The sequence below is a fragment of the Agelaius phoeniceus genome, chromosome 15 (genome assembly GCF_051311805.1).
Source record: "Agelaius phoeniceus isolate bAgePho1 chromosome 15, bAgePho1.hap1, whole genome shotgun sequence".
NCBI classification, from domain to species: Eukaryota; Metazoa; Chordata; class Aves; order Passeriformes; family Icteridae; genus Agelaius; species Agelaius phoeniceus.
The window spans coordinates 17661964-17674613 of NC_135279.1; the positions used below are offsets into that span (position 1 = coordinate 17661964).

General features: G+C 47.6%; 1 protein-coding gene across 2 annotated transcripts in view; it reads left to right on the forward strand.

Annotated features, from left to right (window-relative positions):
* The window catches only part of SIL1 (SIL1 nucleotide exchange factor), a 340917-nt gene that overhangs the window by 301385 nt on the left and 26882 nt on the right, over positions 1 to 12650 (forward strand). For both annotated transcript variants that reach the window (XM_077186486.1, XM_077186487.1), the window contains exons 5-7: positions 259 to 355; positions 2593 to 2784; positions 7287 to 7408. In XM_077186486.1, the coding sequence (XP_077042601.1) occupies positions 259 to 355; positions 2593 to 2784; positions 7287 to 7408 (411 nt within the window). The remainder of the gene's footprint in view (positions 1 to 258; positions 356 to 2592; positions 2785 to 7286; positions 7409 to 12650) is intronic.

The following is a 12650-nucleotide window of genomic DNA, read 5'->3' on the forward strand; positions in this document are numbered from 1 at the left end:
TGATATCTCAGTTCATCAGCTGTTTTTATTGTGGTAGGGCTTGAGATTTTGGGTCAGCAGAGCCTCTGATTGTCAGGGAGAGTTGTCTGCCAGCCTCACACAGAATCCAGCACTCAGACCAATCTTTTCTTGGGTATGGTGGGTTTTTTCCTTTTTGTCCTCCTGCCCTTAGCCATTGCTACAACATCACAGTGAAAATAGATTAGAGGCAATTTTTCACTCATAACATGTTCTGGTTTGTTTTGTTTCTTCTGCAAGGCTGGGCAAGGTTGATCTCAATGCAAATTCATTCACATCTGAGGAGCTCCAAAAGGCCTTGGCTAAAATGAAGGAAAGTGAGAAGGCAGAAAGGAAGGTGAGTTTCCCGTTTCTAAAGCAATGCACATTGCAGGGATGTGAAAACACCCTGTTACACTCTGCTGAAATATAATGGTTAAAATGAGTGCTTGGAAAACTGTGTGGAAACTAATTTTGTGGTGAGTATGGACCTAAAATACCTTTATTGACCTGTTAGTGATATTGTTCCCTGACTTTTCTGTATGACTCTAAGATTCTGTGAATGGTTTGGGGTGGATAGGACCTTAAAGCTGATCCAGTCCCACCCATGCCATGGGCAGGGACACCTTCCCCTATCTCGGGTTGCTCCAAGCCCTGTTCAAGCTGGCCTTCAACAGTTCCAGGGATCCAGGGTCAGTTGCAGCTGCTCTGAACAATGTAATTTATCTGTTTCACTGCAGCTCAATTCACAAAAATGTCTGCAGACCCCAAAGGGAACTGGATTGCAGCTGACGGTATTTATGGAGGGTATTTCCCTTTACTCTCCTTGCTTTAGGTTTCCAGCCTTTGCCCTAGATAGCAAAACCCAAGTGGCCATGGTGAAGCAGGGGCTGAAGTTTCCTTACACAAGCTCCAAGTTGTCCATTTAGTTACAAAACAACCCACAACCCGAAGTAAATAGGTGGGATGATGTGTGACTCATCAGGTGCATCAGAGCCTCTTTCCCTTCTCCCCCTCAGTAGCATTTGTTTAACCCTCGCTCCTCCTGCTGCCTTGGTGTTGGCTCACTCAAGCAAAAACTGAAAGAGGAGTCAAGGCTCTAAAGTTCTGGTGTCACAGAAAGGCTTTTTCTTCCCTTATGTGGCAGCACGGCATGATTTCATTTGCTGGAGATTATTTCCATAGCAGCATTGCTGATTGATTGCAGGGCTGCTGAAAAGGGCTGCTGGAAATGAGGATCATTGAAATGCAAAAATTAGTGATACTCTATTAGGTGAAAATAAGCCATATTTTAAAACCCCCTGTTAGAATAGCTTTTGTCCCAGCAACTGGGCTAAAAGCAGCTACATCTAATGGACCTAAAGTATTCCATTTGCAGTCACTCCTGCAGAGAGCAAATCCATCCCCGAAGGCTCTGTGTCAGAGGAAATGGAGTTACACTGAGCCTCTCTGTGCTCCGGCAGAGGCAGCTCGGGGAGGGGTGGATTGGGTGTGGTACCTCTGGTACCACATTCCATTGACACAGCTTTCACCTCCATTGCTCACTTGGTTTTCCTCCTGCCCTCTCTGATCCCTCATGGGGAGCAGGACACCAGCAAACCCTCCAGCTGAGGCTCACTCTGCATACAAACACATCTTGGCATTTGTGACAAAACCCTTCCAAAAGGGGCTTTCTGCCTTTCTCCTGTCCTTGGGGCAGCCCAGCTCCAGCATGGCCTCTCTGCTGCTTCTGTCCCCTGCAGGAGCAGACTCTGTCCCCAGTGCCACCAGTGCTGATGTTCCTGCACCTCTGGGGCTCTCTGAGATCTCTGACAGATCCTTTCCTCCTCACCACATGTTTTGTGTCAGCTCTCTTTGTTCAGGGCAGCCTTTGGGGTGCTGTTACTATGAGGGAGATGAGTTCAGGACAGGCTGTCTGCTGGCCAAGCCCCATGGCACAACATGTCAGCTGCCCCCACCTTATCACTGCTCCTCCTGCCTCCCTTTCTGACAGCTTCTGTCCCCACACCTCTCCCTAGGAGATAGACTCTTCCTGGAATTTGCTCAATGCTTGGAATGGCAAAAGCATCTTTGTCTATGTCTGAGAACTCCTTGGAGTCACTGGGCACTTAGGGCTGGATGGGACCTCTGGAGCTCTGCAGCCTCATGTCCAGTTCCAGAGATGTTTAGCTGTAAGATCAGGGAGGTGCCTCAGGGCTTTTTGCAGCCAGGTTTTGAGAAGATCCACTTGCAGGCAAGCAGAGAACAGCAGTACTGCTGCCTGTGGGCTTGATGTTGTGCTGGATGGAAATGGGATGTAGAAATGGTGCACAAATGCTGTAGAGATGTAGAAGTGGTGCACAAATAGTCTAGAGATGTAGAAGTGGTGCACAAAGCCCTACTGTTCACTCATATTGTGTGTATCTCACAGCTCACTGGGTTCCTGGGCTTCTCAGAAGGACCCTGCCCCTGCACCTCTGATGTACAGCAATAAATCCATTGGCACAGACAGCCAGGTCCCCTTTGTGAATTTTGGGGCTGGCACTCCTTTCTGTGTCTGTCTTGTCTCTCTTCATCTCCTGTCTTCACATCTGGTTTCCTCCTTCTGTTTCCAAGGCCCGAGAGGAAGAGGTGAGGAAGAAGTTCCGGCCCATAGAGCAGCTGAAGGAGGAGTTTGAAAAGCTGAACATGAAGATAGAAACAGATTATGAAATTATGGTTAAATTAATCAGCAAATTCAACAGCTCTGCCTCCACGCTGGATGAGAAAGTCGCGGCGCTTTATGATCTCGAATATTATGTTCACCAGGTAACAAGAATGCCTCAGTAACTACCGTGTAAAATCCAGGGGATACGGTGTCATAAATGGGGCTTTATTTTTCTTATCAGTATCAGGTAATACAAATTGCTTAATTACCATAATCCTGGGACAATAACAGACAGCAGAGAACTAGTGCAGGCTTATTTTATATCCAGGTTGGAATTAATCATCGCTTGTGCCAGGAGCCAGCAGTATCCTGGTGGTTGCCTGATTTGTTGTCTGTTCTCAGGCTGGTGTTCTTATCCTCTCTTTTTCCTCTTTTATCTCCTTAATGTTACAAAATGGGGTTTTAGCTGCCATTTTTGGGTAAATAGAGTGGTGGTTGCTCAGAAAAGAATTATTTTCTCTCTGCTTCCATGGAAAGCTGCCGTGGTTGATGGTAGGTGCCCTTATATCAGTTCACAGAGAACGTCTTTGTACCAGGGAAGGCGACAGCCACCCAAAATCCCCTATTTTGTCTTGGTGTGAGTAAGCAGTGGCAAGCAGAGCCTCGCTGTGCTAATTAGCTCTGTGTGAGGGTGAACATATTTCCTGGCATCTCGCTTCCTCGGGTTTGTGCTCACACTTTCCCCCCCTCTCTCTGATCTCTCTTGCTCTGCTTTCAGCTCACACATTCCTACCTCCCCTTGGATGCAGCTGCAGGCACAGAATTCTGCTCCCCTGGGCTTGGTGCCTGCCTTGGTGCCACCCCTGGGAGGGTGTCTGGGCATCCAGCCTCTGCTCTGCCATGTGGGAAAGGACTTGGCTTCTCCCTCCCCAGTAACTGGGAGAGTCTGGAGTGCACTGGGAGAGTTTCCAGTGGCACTTTGTCATTTCAGAGGGTGAATGGGACAACTCTTGGGAAGTGCCAGTGCAAGCCCTTTCACTGGAACAGCACCTGTTGAACCAATGTGGTATTTGGGGGCAGGTAGCTGAAGTGTTGCTGCTGTGAGAGAGAGAGTCCATGTGCCAGCTGATACAAGTGTTATTTCCAGGGCTCTTTGTCTTGAATTTCCACTCTGAATTGTCATTGTGGGCATGCAGAGGCTTCCTTGCTGTTTGTTCTCCCTGCTTTTGTGTCACTGACGGCATCTGTGTGACTCAGAGAATAACTGTGAACAATGGGCACCCAAAGAGCTTCATATTTGTACTCAGGGCTAATCTTGCCTGATTAAGGGTGCCAGAGCATCAGGCCATTGTGCTAAAAAGCAACCCCCAAATGCCCTGGGATGCCTTGGATTCCAGCATAGCAGTCTGGACTATTCCAGCAGAAAATCCCTGCAGCACAGGATGGGGCAAACAATTTCAGAATGGCAGAGGAGCAGGGACTGGAGCATCAAAGGGAAGCACATGCAGCATCAAAGGGGTCAGAGAGGGGGAATGGCAGGAGGCTGGCAGGAGCACAGGGGCTCCTTTGTGCGCCGATCACAGCGCTGCTCTGTGCCCGCGCTGTCGGGGCAGATGGCTGGGCAGCACCTTCTCGTCAGGCAGGAAGCTGATAAGAAATATGACTTGTCTCTAAGCCAGCATGGCTTTTCCTCCTCTTTCTTCTTCCAGTCAGTTGAATGCGTCCAGAGCATTATCTCTGCTTGGGACTGACTTTAGCAGCAGTGGCTTAATGTAATTACTGAACAGCAGCCAAAGGACGCTTGTGCTGCATAACCCTGGAAGGGCTGAACTGTCAGGACTCCTCTGCAGCAAGTCACAGCCCAGGTGTGGGTGGCCCAGGACAGGTGTAGGGCCACTTTGCAGGTCCCACCTTCCCCAGCCTCCATCAGAGCAGTACTGTGCTGTGCCGTGGCTTTTCAGAACTGTTCACCTCCTGGCCATCCTGCTGCTGTCTCCAGGGCACAGGATGCCCTGTGGAGTGGAAAATGCCATGCCCTGGAGGGCATGCAAGCAAAGGCTGCTCCCTGCTCTGTGCCATGGTCACCCTGGAGCAGTGGGTGCAGGGCAGCTCGTGCCTCGGAGCGCGCCGTGGGAGCCATGGCTGGTGCCCAGCCCGGGGAGATGCTCTCTCCTGCCTTTGAAGAGTCAGCCCAAGGGCTCTGCCTTTGCTCAGCTTTTGGTTGCCAGCTCTGGTTTGCTTCTCCACAGCCACGATTCAGCTTGGCATGTTCGGGAGCCCATCTTGGAGAAGGAGTAGGAGGGTTTGGCTTGCTGGGTTATCTGTAACGCATAAAACCCAAATGCAAATGTGAAGAGGGCAGAGCGTAACTCATAAACAGCATTCACGGTGCTTGCACAGCAGTGTGTGGAGCCAAGACCCATTCTCAGGCATTGCAGGCTCTTTCTCTCAATTATTTACTCTGCTTATCTTCCCCTCTCCTCTGCTCTGACATGCTATACCATCTCTCTCTGCTAATTTCCTCTCCATCGTATGCAGTTGACATGCTGCTTTCCCTCGCTCTTGTTTTCTAACATTTTCTCTCTCACCTTCCTTCCCTATTTTCTTTCTCCTCCAATTCAAACCTGCTCCCTGAATAACTGCTGTCATATTTGCTCTTCTCCCATCCCTCCCCTCGCCTGCTTTGCCTGTGTACTTTACTCAAGAGCTCTTTTGATCTTTGGTTTTACTTCTGTGCCGATTTCAGTGGACTGAAGTGAGGTAGGAGCTGCTGCCTTGCAGCATCCACTGCTCCCCAGAGAGGTTAATACCTTCAAGTTGTTAAGTTTGAGGATTTTGTTAGTTTTAGGACTGGAGCTCTCACAACAAACAGACTCTGGTTAAAAAAGATAAACACATCTTCAGAATAAGCTTTACAGCACAACAGCACAATTTACATTCTGCCATTGTGGTGTCTCACTGACACTGGGGCAGCACAAAGGACTCTGGTACTGCTGAGGTTACAGCAGGGGGGGCTGGTTTTACCACACCAGCTGCTGGATGCAAATTCCTGCCTGTCCATACATTCCCTCTCACGCAGAAGTCAATGTCTGATTCCAGCACTAAACCAGTTTTTACAGAGGCTGAGTAATAAAAGGACCCACTGGCTGCTGAAATTGGGTTGCTGCATAGATTTCTTTGTAGATAAAGATGGGTCTGCAGAAAAGTGAGAGCTCTGGCAGGCATGGTTTATAGGGACAGTTAAAAGAACAGCATCTGAAAGGATACAAAAGCTGTTGCAAATCCTGAATCAGCCCCAGCAGACCTGCAGAGAGCAGCTTTGCAGAGGGACAGGTGGGTATTGTCCCACTGGGGAGCAGAGATGAGCTGGAGCTCCCCAGGTCCTGCTTTGGTTGGTAACGACAGACCTGTAGGACACAAAGCTTCTTCCTTCTCCTGGGTACCTGAAATATCTGACTTAGGGCCAATTTTGATGAAGGTACATGGTTGAGATAAATATAACACTGAGCATGAAGTCATTGACTAGAAGAGTGTCCCACATGCCCTGCATGGCTTGTGGTCCTGTCCCACCCCATCAGGGGGTCGGCTTGCCCTGCTGATAACTCATTTTTATATTCTGTTTCCATCTGCCAACGATTGCTGTTGTCTCCCTGTCTTTCAGAGAGATATGTCGAATTTCTAAACCTGATTTTTCTGTGCAGGCAGAAACTGATTTTTCTGTGCAGGCAGTTCTGAGCATTCATCAGATCCTCTTTTAAACTGAAAAAAAAAAAAAATCATTGAATACCAAAATGCATCGATTTGACTTTGGACTGAATTTTGTACTTGAAGTAGTTTGTGCTGTTTCTCTAAATTTTGTCTGTGAGCACTCAGAGCCTTTTCTGATCTCCTCTCCAAGAGCAGATGCCCGCTGGGACTGTGCCTGGCTAGCCCCAGATCCACTTAGAGCCAGAGGCTGATGAATTCCCACTAATGTGCAAACTTTTCCCTACTGGCAGTTAATCCATTATTGTTTGCTTAGAAAAGTCATTGTGAGGCTGCTCCCTGGGGAAGCTCCTGGCTGACCCCTCCAAGCAGGGACTGGCTTTTTCCTTCCTTGTCCATGGGAAGTTGTTGATGGAACTCATGAAGAACTCCCAGAACTGCCCATGCTCCTTGCTCCCATGCCCCCTTTGCACCCTGTTGGTGCTGACAGGCTCCTAAACATCCCTGACTCCTGGTGCTACAACCACAGCATCAATTAATTAACTTCATCTGCAAAACATGCCATTCCCTGGGTCTCCAGTAAAGGCCTGCTCAGGGGAGAGCAAAGAGCTGGAGTTTTTTGACATCAGCAGATATATCGAGTTTTTGACACCACCTGAATTGCCAAAATACGTGTCAAGAGCAGTTTTGATTGCTATAATCAAAGTATTTGAGTTTCCAGTGATGCCTTCTGAGTGTGACAATGTCCTCCCACGAGGACACTGTGCCTGGGCAGCTGTGACATTGCTGCTCGTGGGCAGGGCTGTGCTGAGCTCAGCCACAGCCATTCCCTCGGAATTTTTAATTCCTTGTAAAACTCCCTGCTGGTCAGAGCAGGAGGGAAGGGATGCTGTGGGTGTGAAGGGAGGTGTTCTCCAGGGGCTGGGGCTTTGTGCTGATGGAAGCTGCTCTCTCCCAGGTGGACAATGCCAAGGATTTCCTGTCCATGGGTGGGCTCCGGCTGGTGATCGAGGGCCTGAACAGCAGCGAGGCCTTGCTGAAGGAACACGCTGCCTTTGTCCTGGGAGCTGCCCTGTCCAGGTGAGACCTGCCCTCAGCTGGGCTCTGTGCCTCTCTCCACCTCCCTTGGTTTATTTCTGATAGCAGAGACCAAAAGCTGTGTTGTGACACACCACAAAACTGTCTTGTCCCCTTCCTTGCCCTTGCAACACCCATTTCCCCTTCTCCTCAGTGTGTCCTTATCTTGCTCATTGGACATATCCAGAAGTAATGTGGTGTCAAATCCATGATTGTTTCTTGGTTTCCCCGGGCTCCCTGTTTCTACAAAGTCCAAGGGGGAAATAATTCTCCTTCAGTCCCATTGACAGCTCTCTCTGGGGGAAGATGTGACAGAGTTACAAGCACCCCAGTGAGCACCTTTGTCCTTCCTCATTCTTGTTCCTGGGCTGCTTCAGGATGGCAAGGTGCTGATTTGAGCAGCTCCCGTGGTCTTTAGAGAGAGATTTGGGCCCCATGGACACGTGCCTCTGACATCAAAGGTGTGTTGATTAGATGTGGGGTCAGGAACAAGGGTCAGCAGCCAGAATGCAGAGGAGACTGACCTGCAGGATGTTTGAGGTTCAGGGGAAGGAGCCTGCTCTGCCTCATGCTGGGGGATCCTGTGTAGTGCTTGCTACAGGAGGTATCCTGTGGGCTCCATTGGTTTTCTTGGTGCCTCCTTTTTGATTTATGGGTTTTGGGGCTTTGCAGGGGATGTGTTATTCAGAGGTGCAGAGGCTTTAGAAATGCATTGGATGGACTCAAATTCAGGATCAGAAGTGCAGAGTGAAAATTGAAGGTCAGGACTGTTTTATCTGCATATTTCTACACCTAAAAATACAGTCACCTTCTCCAGCATCATAAATTATTTATGGCTTAGTCTAACACATGGTGCACAGACCTGCATTTACTTGGCAATCTGATATGCAATGCAGTTGGCCCCTCAGCATGTGTGGAGTGATGGGCCTCGTGGACAGGAGCAGGTACCCAGGTTTATACCAGGAAAGGATCCAGCTTCTAGTCTGAAACAGAGCCTGATTTAGGGATGACAGGAAGATACTTCAGAAACAAAACCTGCTCTTCATATTTTGGTATATCTTAGTCTCTGAAACAATACTGGAGTGGTTTGCTCAGGTTCTTTATATAGACTCTTTCTGCATACAGAGAAGATCATGCAGAGGGTCTGGAAACATTTGCAGGTAACTAGTGAAATGACAGGGGCTGCTAAAGAGCTTCTTTCCAGATGTACCTGCCATGACATGGTCAGGACTACAAAAATTCATTGTCTCATGGTACCTGACAGTGTAGCAGTGGCCACAAGAGTCACACTTCTGTGTAGTATTTCTCACTCAAGTGCAAAAATCTTTGGAGAGAGCCTCTCATCTGATATGACAACATTAAACTGCTGCTTTGCAAACTTGTGGACCTTTTTTCTTTGAAGGACATTCTGGCAGATGGTAATTTGGAGTGGTTTGGATGATACATTGTCTGAGAGCTCCACTCCAAAATGTGAGGGATATTATGCCTTGGTTTGAGTTTGCTTTTTCTCCCCTTGCTGTGCTTAAGCTTTCTCAGTAGACACCTACATGCCAACTTGTCTGCTGTGTGCTCACTTGTTTAATTCGTTTGTTCATACATTTTCTCAGCTTACTCCATGCTCTAGTTAAACTGTTGGGGGCATTTCAGGTACTTCACACAGCATTTTGTGTTTTTCTGAGGGCTTGTTTTTTATTTCCTTCCCTCATGGTTGTTCCTAAGAGCCTTAGAGAGGTGGTAGGGCTTTCCAGTAAATTCCCAGAGGTGTCACAGCTCGCTGGGCTGCAGGGACATGATCTGCTCTGTGCTTGTGTGCCTGGGGCTGGTGTCAGATCCTGTGCTGGATGCTGAGCCTGGGAAGAGGCAATGGTCTGCTGCTCACCAAATGGGTCTGTGGCCACCTCCTAGGTCTCTTCAGCCAGGCTGGCTCAGGCCAGTGGTTTCAAGCCAGGCAAACATTCCCAGAGGGAAATCAGGGCATGATGATAGCAGCTCCAGAGCCTGGCACGGGAGGTCAGTAACTCCTGGCACAGTTCAGTCTGGAAGAGGGAGTTTGGCCTTGTCTGTAGACAAGTGTTTAACACAGGAGGAAACCACTGGACACAGAGTGATTCCAGACATGCCTGGGTCACATCCAGAACTTTTCAGCTCTCAGAAATACGCAGATCTTCTCCAGATTTGCACTGTCCTTAACTCTGCTCAGGTAGTCAAGCAGGTAAGGGATGGAACAGCTGCAGCACCCAGGTCCTGCCTGCACATGGTCCTGCCAGGACCTGGCTCAGAACTCTGGCTGTGCTGGAAGCCCATTGGAAGAAAAGGGTTTTCCAGGGGATCAGCATCCTGAGCCAACAGGCCAGGGGGCTGGCCAAGACTTGGATCAGCAAAGGCAGGAGGAGGAGAAGGCACAACAGGGCCAGCTCAGGATTTCCCCTTCCTGATACTATTGCACCTATTTATTTGGCTTAAAGCAGATTTGAAAAGCAGCCATAGCACAGCATGACTGGGACAGGGTTGAGACACAGGGTCCCAGGTCCAGCTGCCAGGGTCTGACCTCCTGGCATCCATCTGCCTCTGGGAGCCTCTGCCACAGGAGAGGCAGATTTCTTCACTTGACAGGGAGGAAATCAAGGTTTCATCTCATGTTTCTCTTATATGCCCTTCACTTCAGGCATTTGGGTTTTAATTGCTGAGTCTGTGACCAAATCAAACATTGTTCCATCTGGTGGAGTTCTCTGAGCACTGCCCTTATTGCAAGTCTAAAACCTCATCACACTCTTACTGTTTTTAAGCCTTTAACAAAATGTTTTTCCATTCAGCAGTTTGCAAAAGTAAACTTCATTTGAACAATCCTCAAGTGCTCTGATTGCAAATAAAAGTTAAATGCACTAACAAAAATAATTGCTAGGCATGTGGGGTTGTACATTTAGGTATCCATAATTCACTAACAGTATATGCCAATACACAGCATTATCTGGATTTCCAGTGATTGCATTAGCATAAAAGCATGTTAGAATTTATCCTGTGGTACTAACATTTAAATATATATAAGTATGAAATATTAACATCCAGCATTTTGGAGGCAAGTGAAACTACTGTCTGTAAAATGTTCCTGCATATTTTGAAGGTACACTCCAGTATCTTCGCATGACAATCAGCATTCGCACCATTGGGTCCAAACATTACAAAAATGTCAATGTTTTATGCAAAGAGGAGCTATATTAAGCTAAAAAAGATTGCTGATGAGAGAAATGTCTTCTGATGTCCTCTGAGCTATTTACAGGCAGCATCTCCCTTTGTTCGTGGCACAGCCAGGCCTCTGTGCAATCTGTATCTCCATGTTTCACAAGAGTGGAAACGTTAGCCAGAAAGGATTATGCGTGTGATTAAAACCTCCATTTTTGAAAATTTTACCTACAGGAAACGTTTTTCCACACCAATAATTTGAACATTTTAGTATTTTGTAATAAAAGGATTTTTGTAATCCGTTTAGAAGGGGAATAATAATTTATGTTGAATGACTTCTTGAAGCTTTATCCCAAATGCTCTCTGTGTACTTAGGGATGAGTTGGAGGTGAGGATGGAGAGAAGTTAAGCTGTAGGACCTTCAAGGCAAAGGGAAGCAGTTTGTATTTCATGGGGACAAGGCAGAAGGCTCAGAGGTGAGATTTTTGGCCTGGCCAGAGTGGGGAACTGGGAGAGCAGCCACTTGTGCAGCTGTAGTGAGGGACTCATGGCATTTTGGCCAGACCTTTAAAAGCCCACCCCGTGAGGTGGCCAGGGACAAGGATGTCCCACTGATGGTCCAAGCTGACATCTGCCATGTGTCCTAGAAGGGCACAGGACAGTCCCAGCACAGCCTCTGCCCACAAGCCCAGCACTGCTGGGCTCTCACTGTTCCCTTTTGGCCTTGAGTGCTAAAATAATGTCACTGGGCTTGGTAAAGGCTTGGAAGTAAACTCATCACTGGTGAGAATTGAAGCATGATCCTCTAGCCACACACAAGAGTTTTCCATGGATTGTCTTAGCTGTTTCCCAGAGATTAAACCCCTTAAAGGATTACCATGTGCATCCTGAATACCCCATTCACCATTATTTGTATTACCCAGCTCTGAGGCTCGTTCAGAGCTTGCCCCACTCTGGTAAAGCCAAGAGAGGCACAAAACATGTGTTTGCTTCTCAAGAGAAACCTCAGAGAAGCTCCTAGAGTGATGGGCTCTGATTCCTGCTGTGCTGGGGTGTCCAACAGAGCTCAGCATCATGGGATCCACCTGGGTTTGGTTCTGCTTTCCCATTGTTTTTTCTGAGGGAAGAGGGATGTGGGAATGCTGTCTCCTTGCTCTGTCCAGCAGTCCCCTGGTGGTGCCCATTTTCCCAGAGCACAAGACTTTCCTGCTCTGTTGGAGAAGCAGCAGCCCCTCCAGGATGCCTCTGTCAAGAGGAAAGAGCTTCCACCAGATTTAAGGGGTTTGAGTTAGGTCCAGCTGTGCACTGAAACTGGTTGGTGTTCACTGATGTTAAATAACACAGAGGCCCAAGCAATAAACCCAGGAAAAGTAAAATTAAAGACCTTGCTTCAATGCTGTCTTGTAAGGACATAAGAATTTCTGTGCAGAGAAATAAATCTGGTTAGCTTAACAAGCACTGTCCCTAGCCATTTATTTCCAATCCATCTTCATCCCTTCCTCCTCCAGCTTTTCCTTTTACATCCTGCAGTATTTGCCCATCTCTTTATCCACTTTCCCTGATTTTTTTAGTGGCCCTGTTTGCCCACAATATGTGTTTGCCATCTCCCAGTTGCAGTAATTCCAGCTCCACTCTTTGACTGCTTATAATTTCTTGCTTTGTAGATTGTCTCCTCTATTTTTATTCGAACTCCTGACTTGTGTGAAGTTATCAGCCTCACTGCACTTAATTTCAAATTAATTTGATTGGGTCACCTCAATTTTTTTTCTGTAATGATAATGAACTCAACCTATTTAGCCTTTCCCCATTATGAATAACCTTAACAAAAAACTGCAGTGCAGTATAAATGGGTGTTTCATCATTGTGGTTAATTACACAGAAGAATAAATCCCTAAACATTTTTCAGCCTCTGAAATCTAACAAGGAAGTGTAATTAACAATTAAAGAGTAAACTGCCATCCTTGTGCTCTCAGGAAGACAAGGAGGGAAAGGTCTAGAATCCAAGGTTTGCTCCTGGGTTTTTGGGGAGAAATGTTCAGAGCAATGATGATGGCTGGAAGTGGCA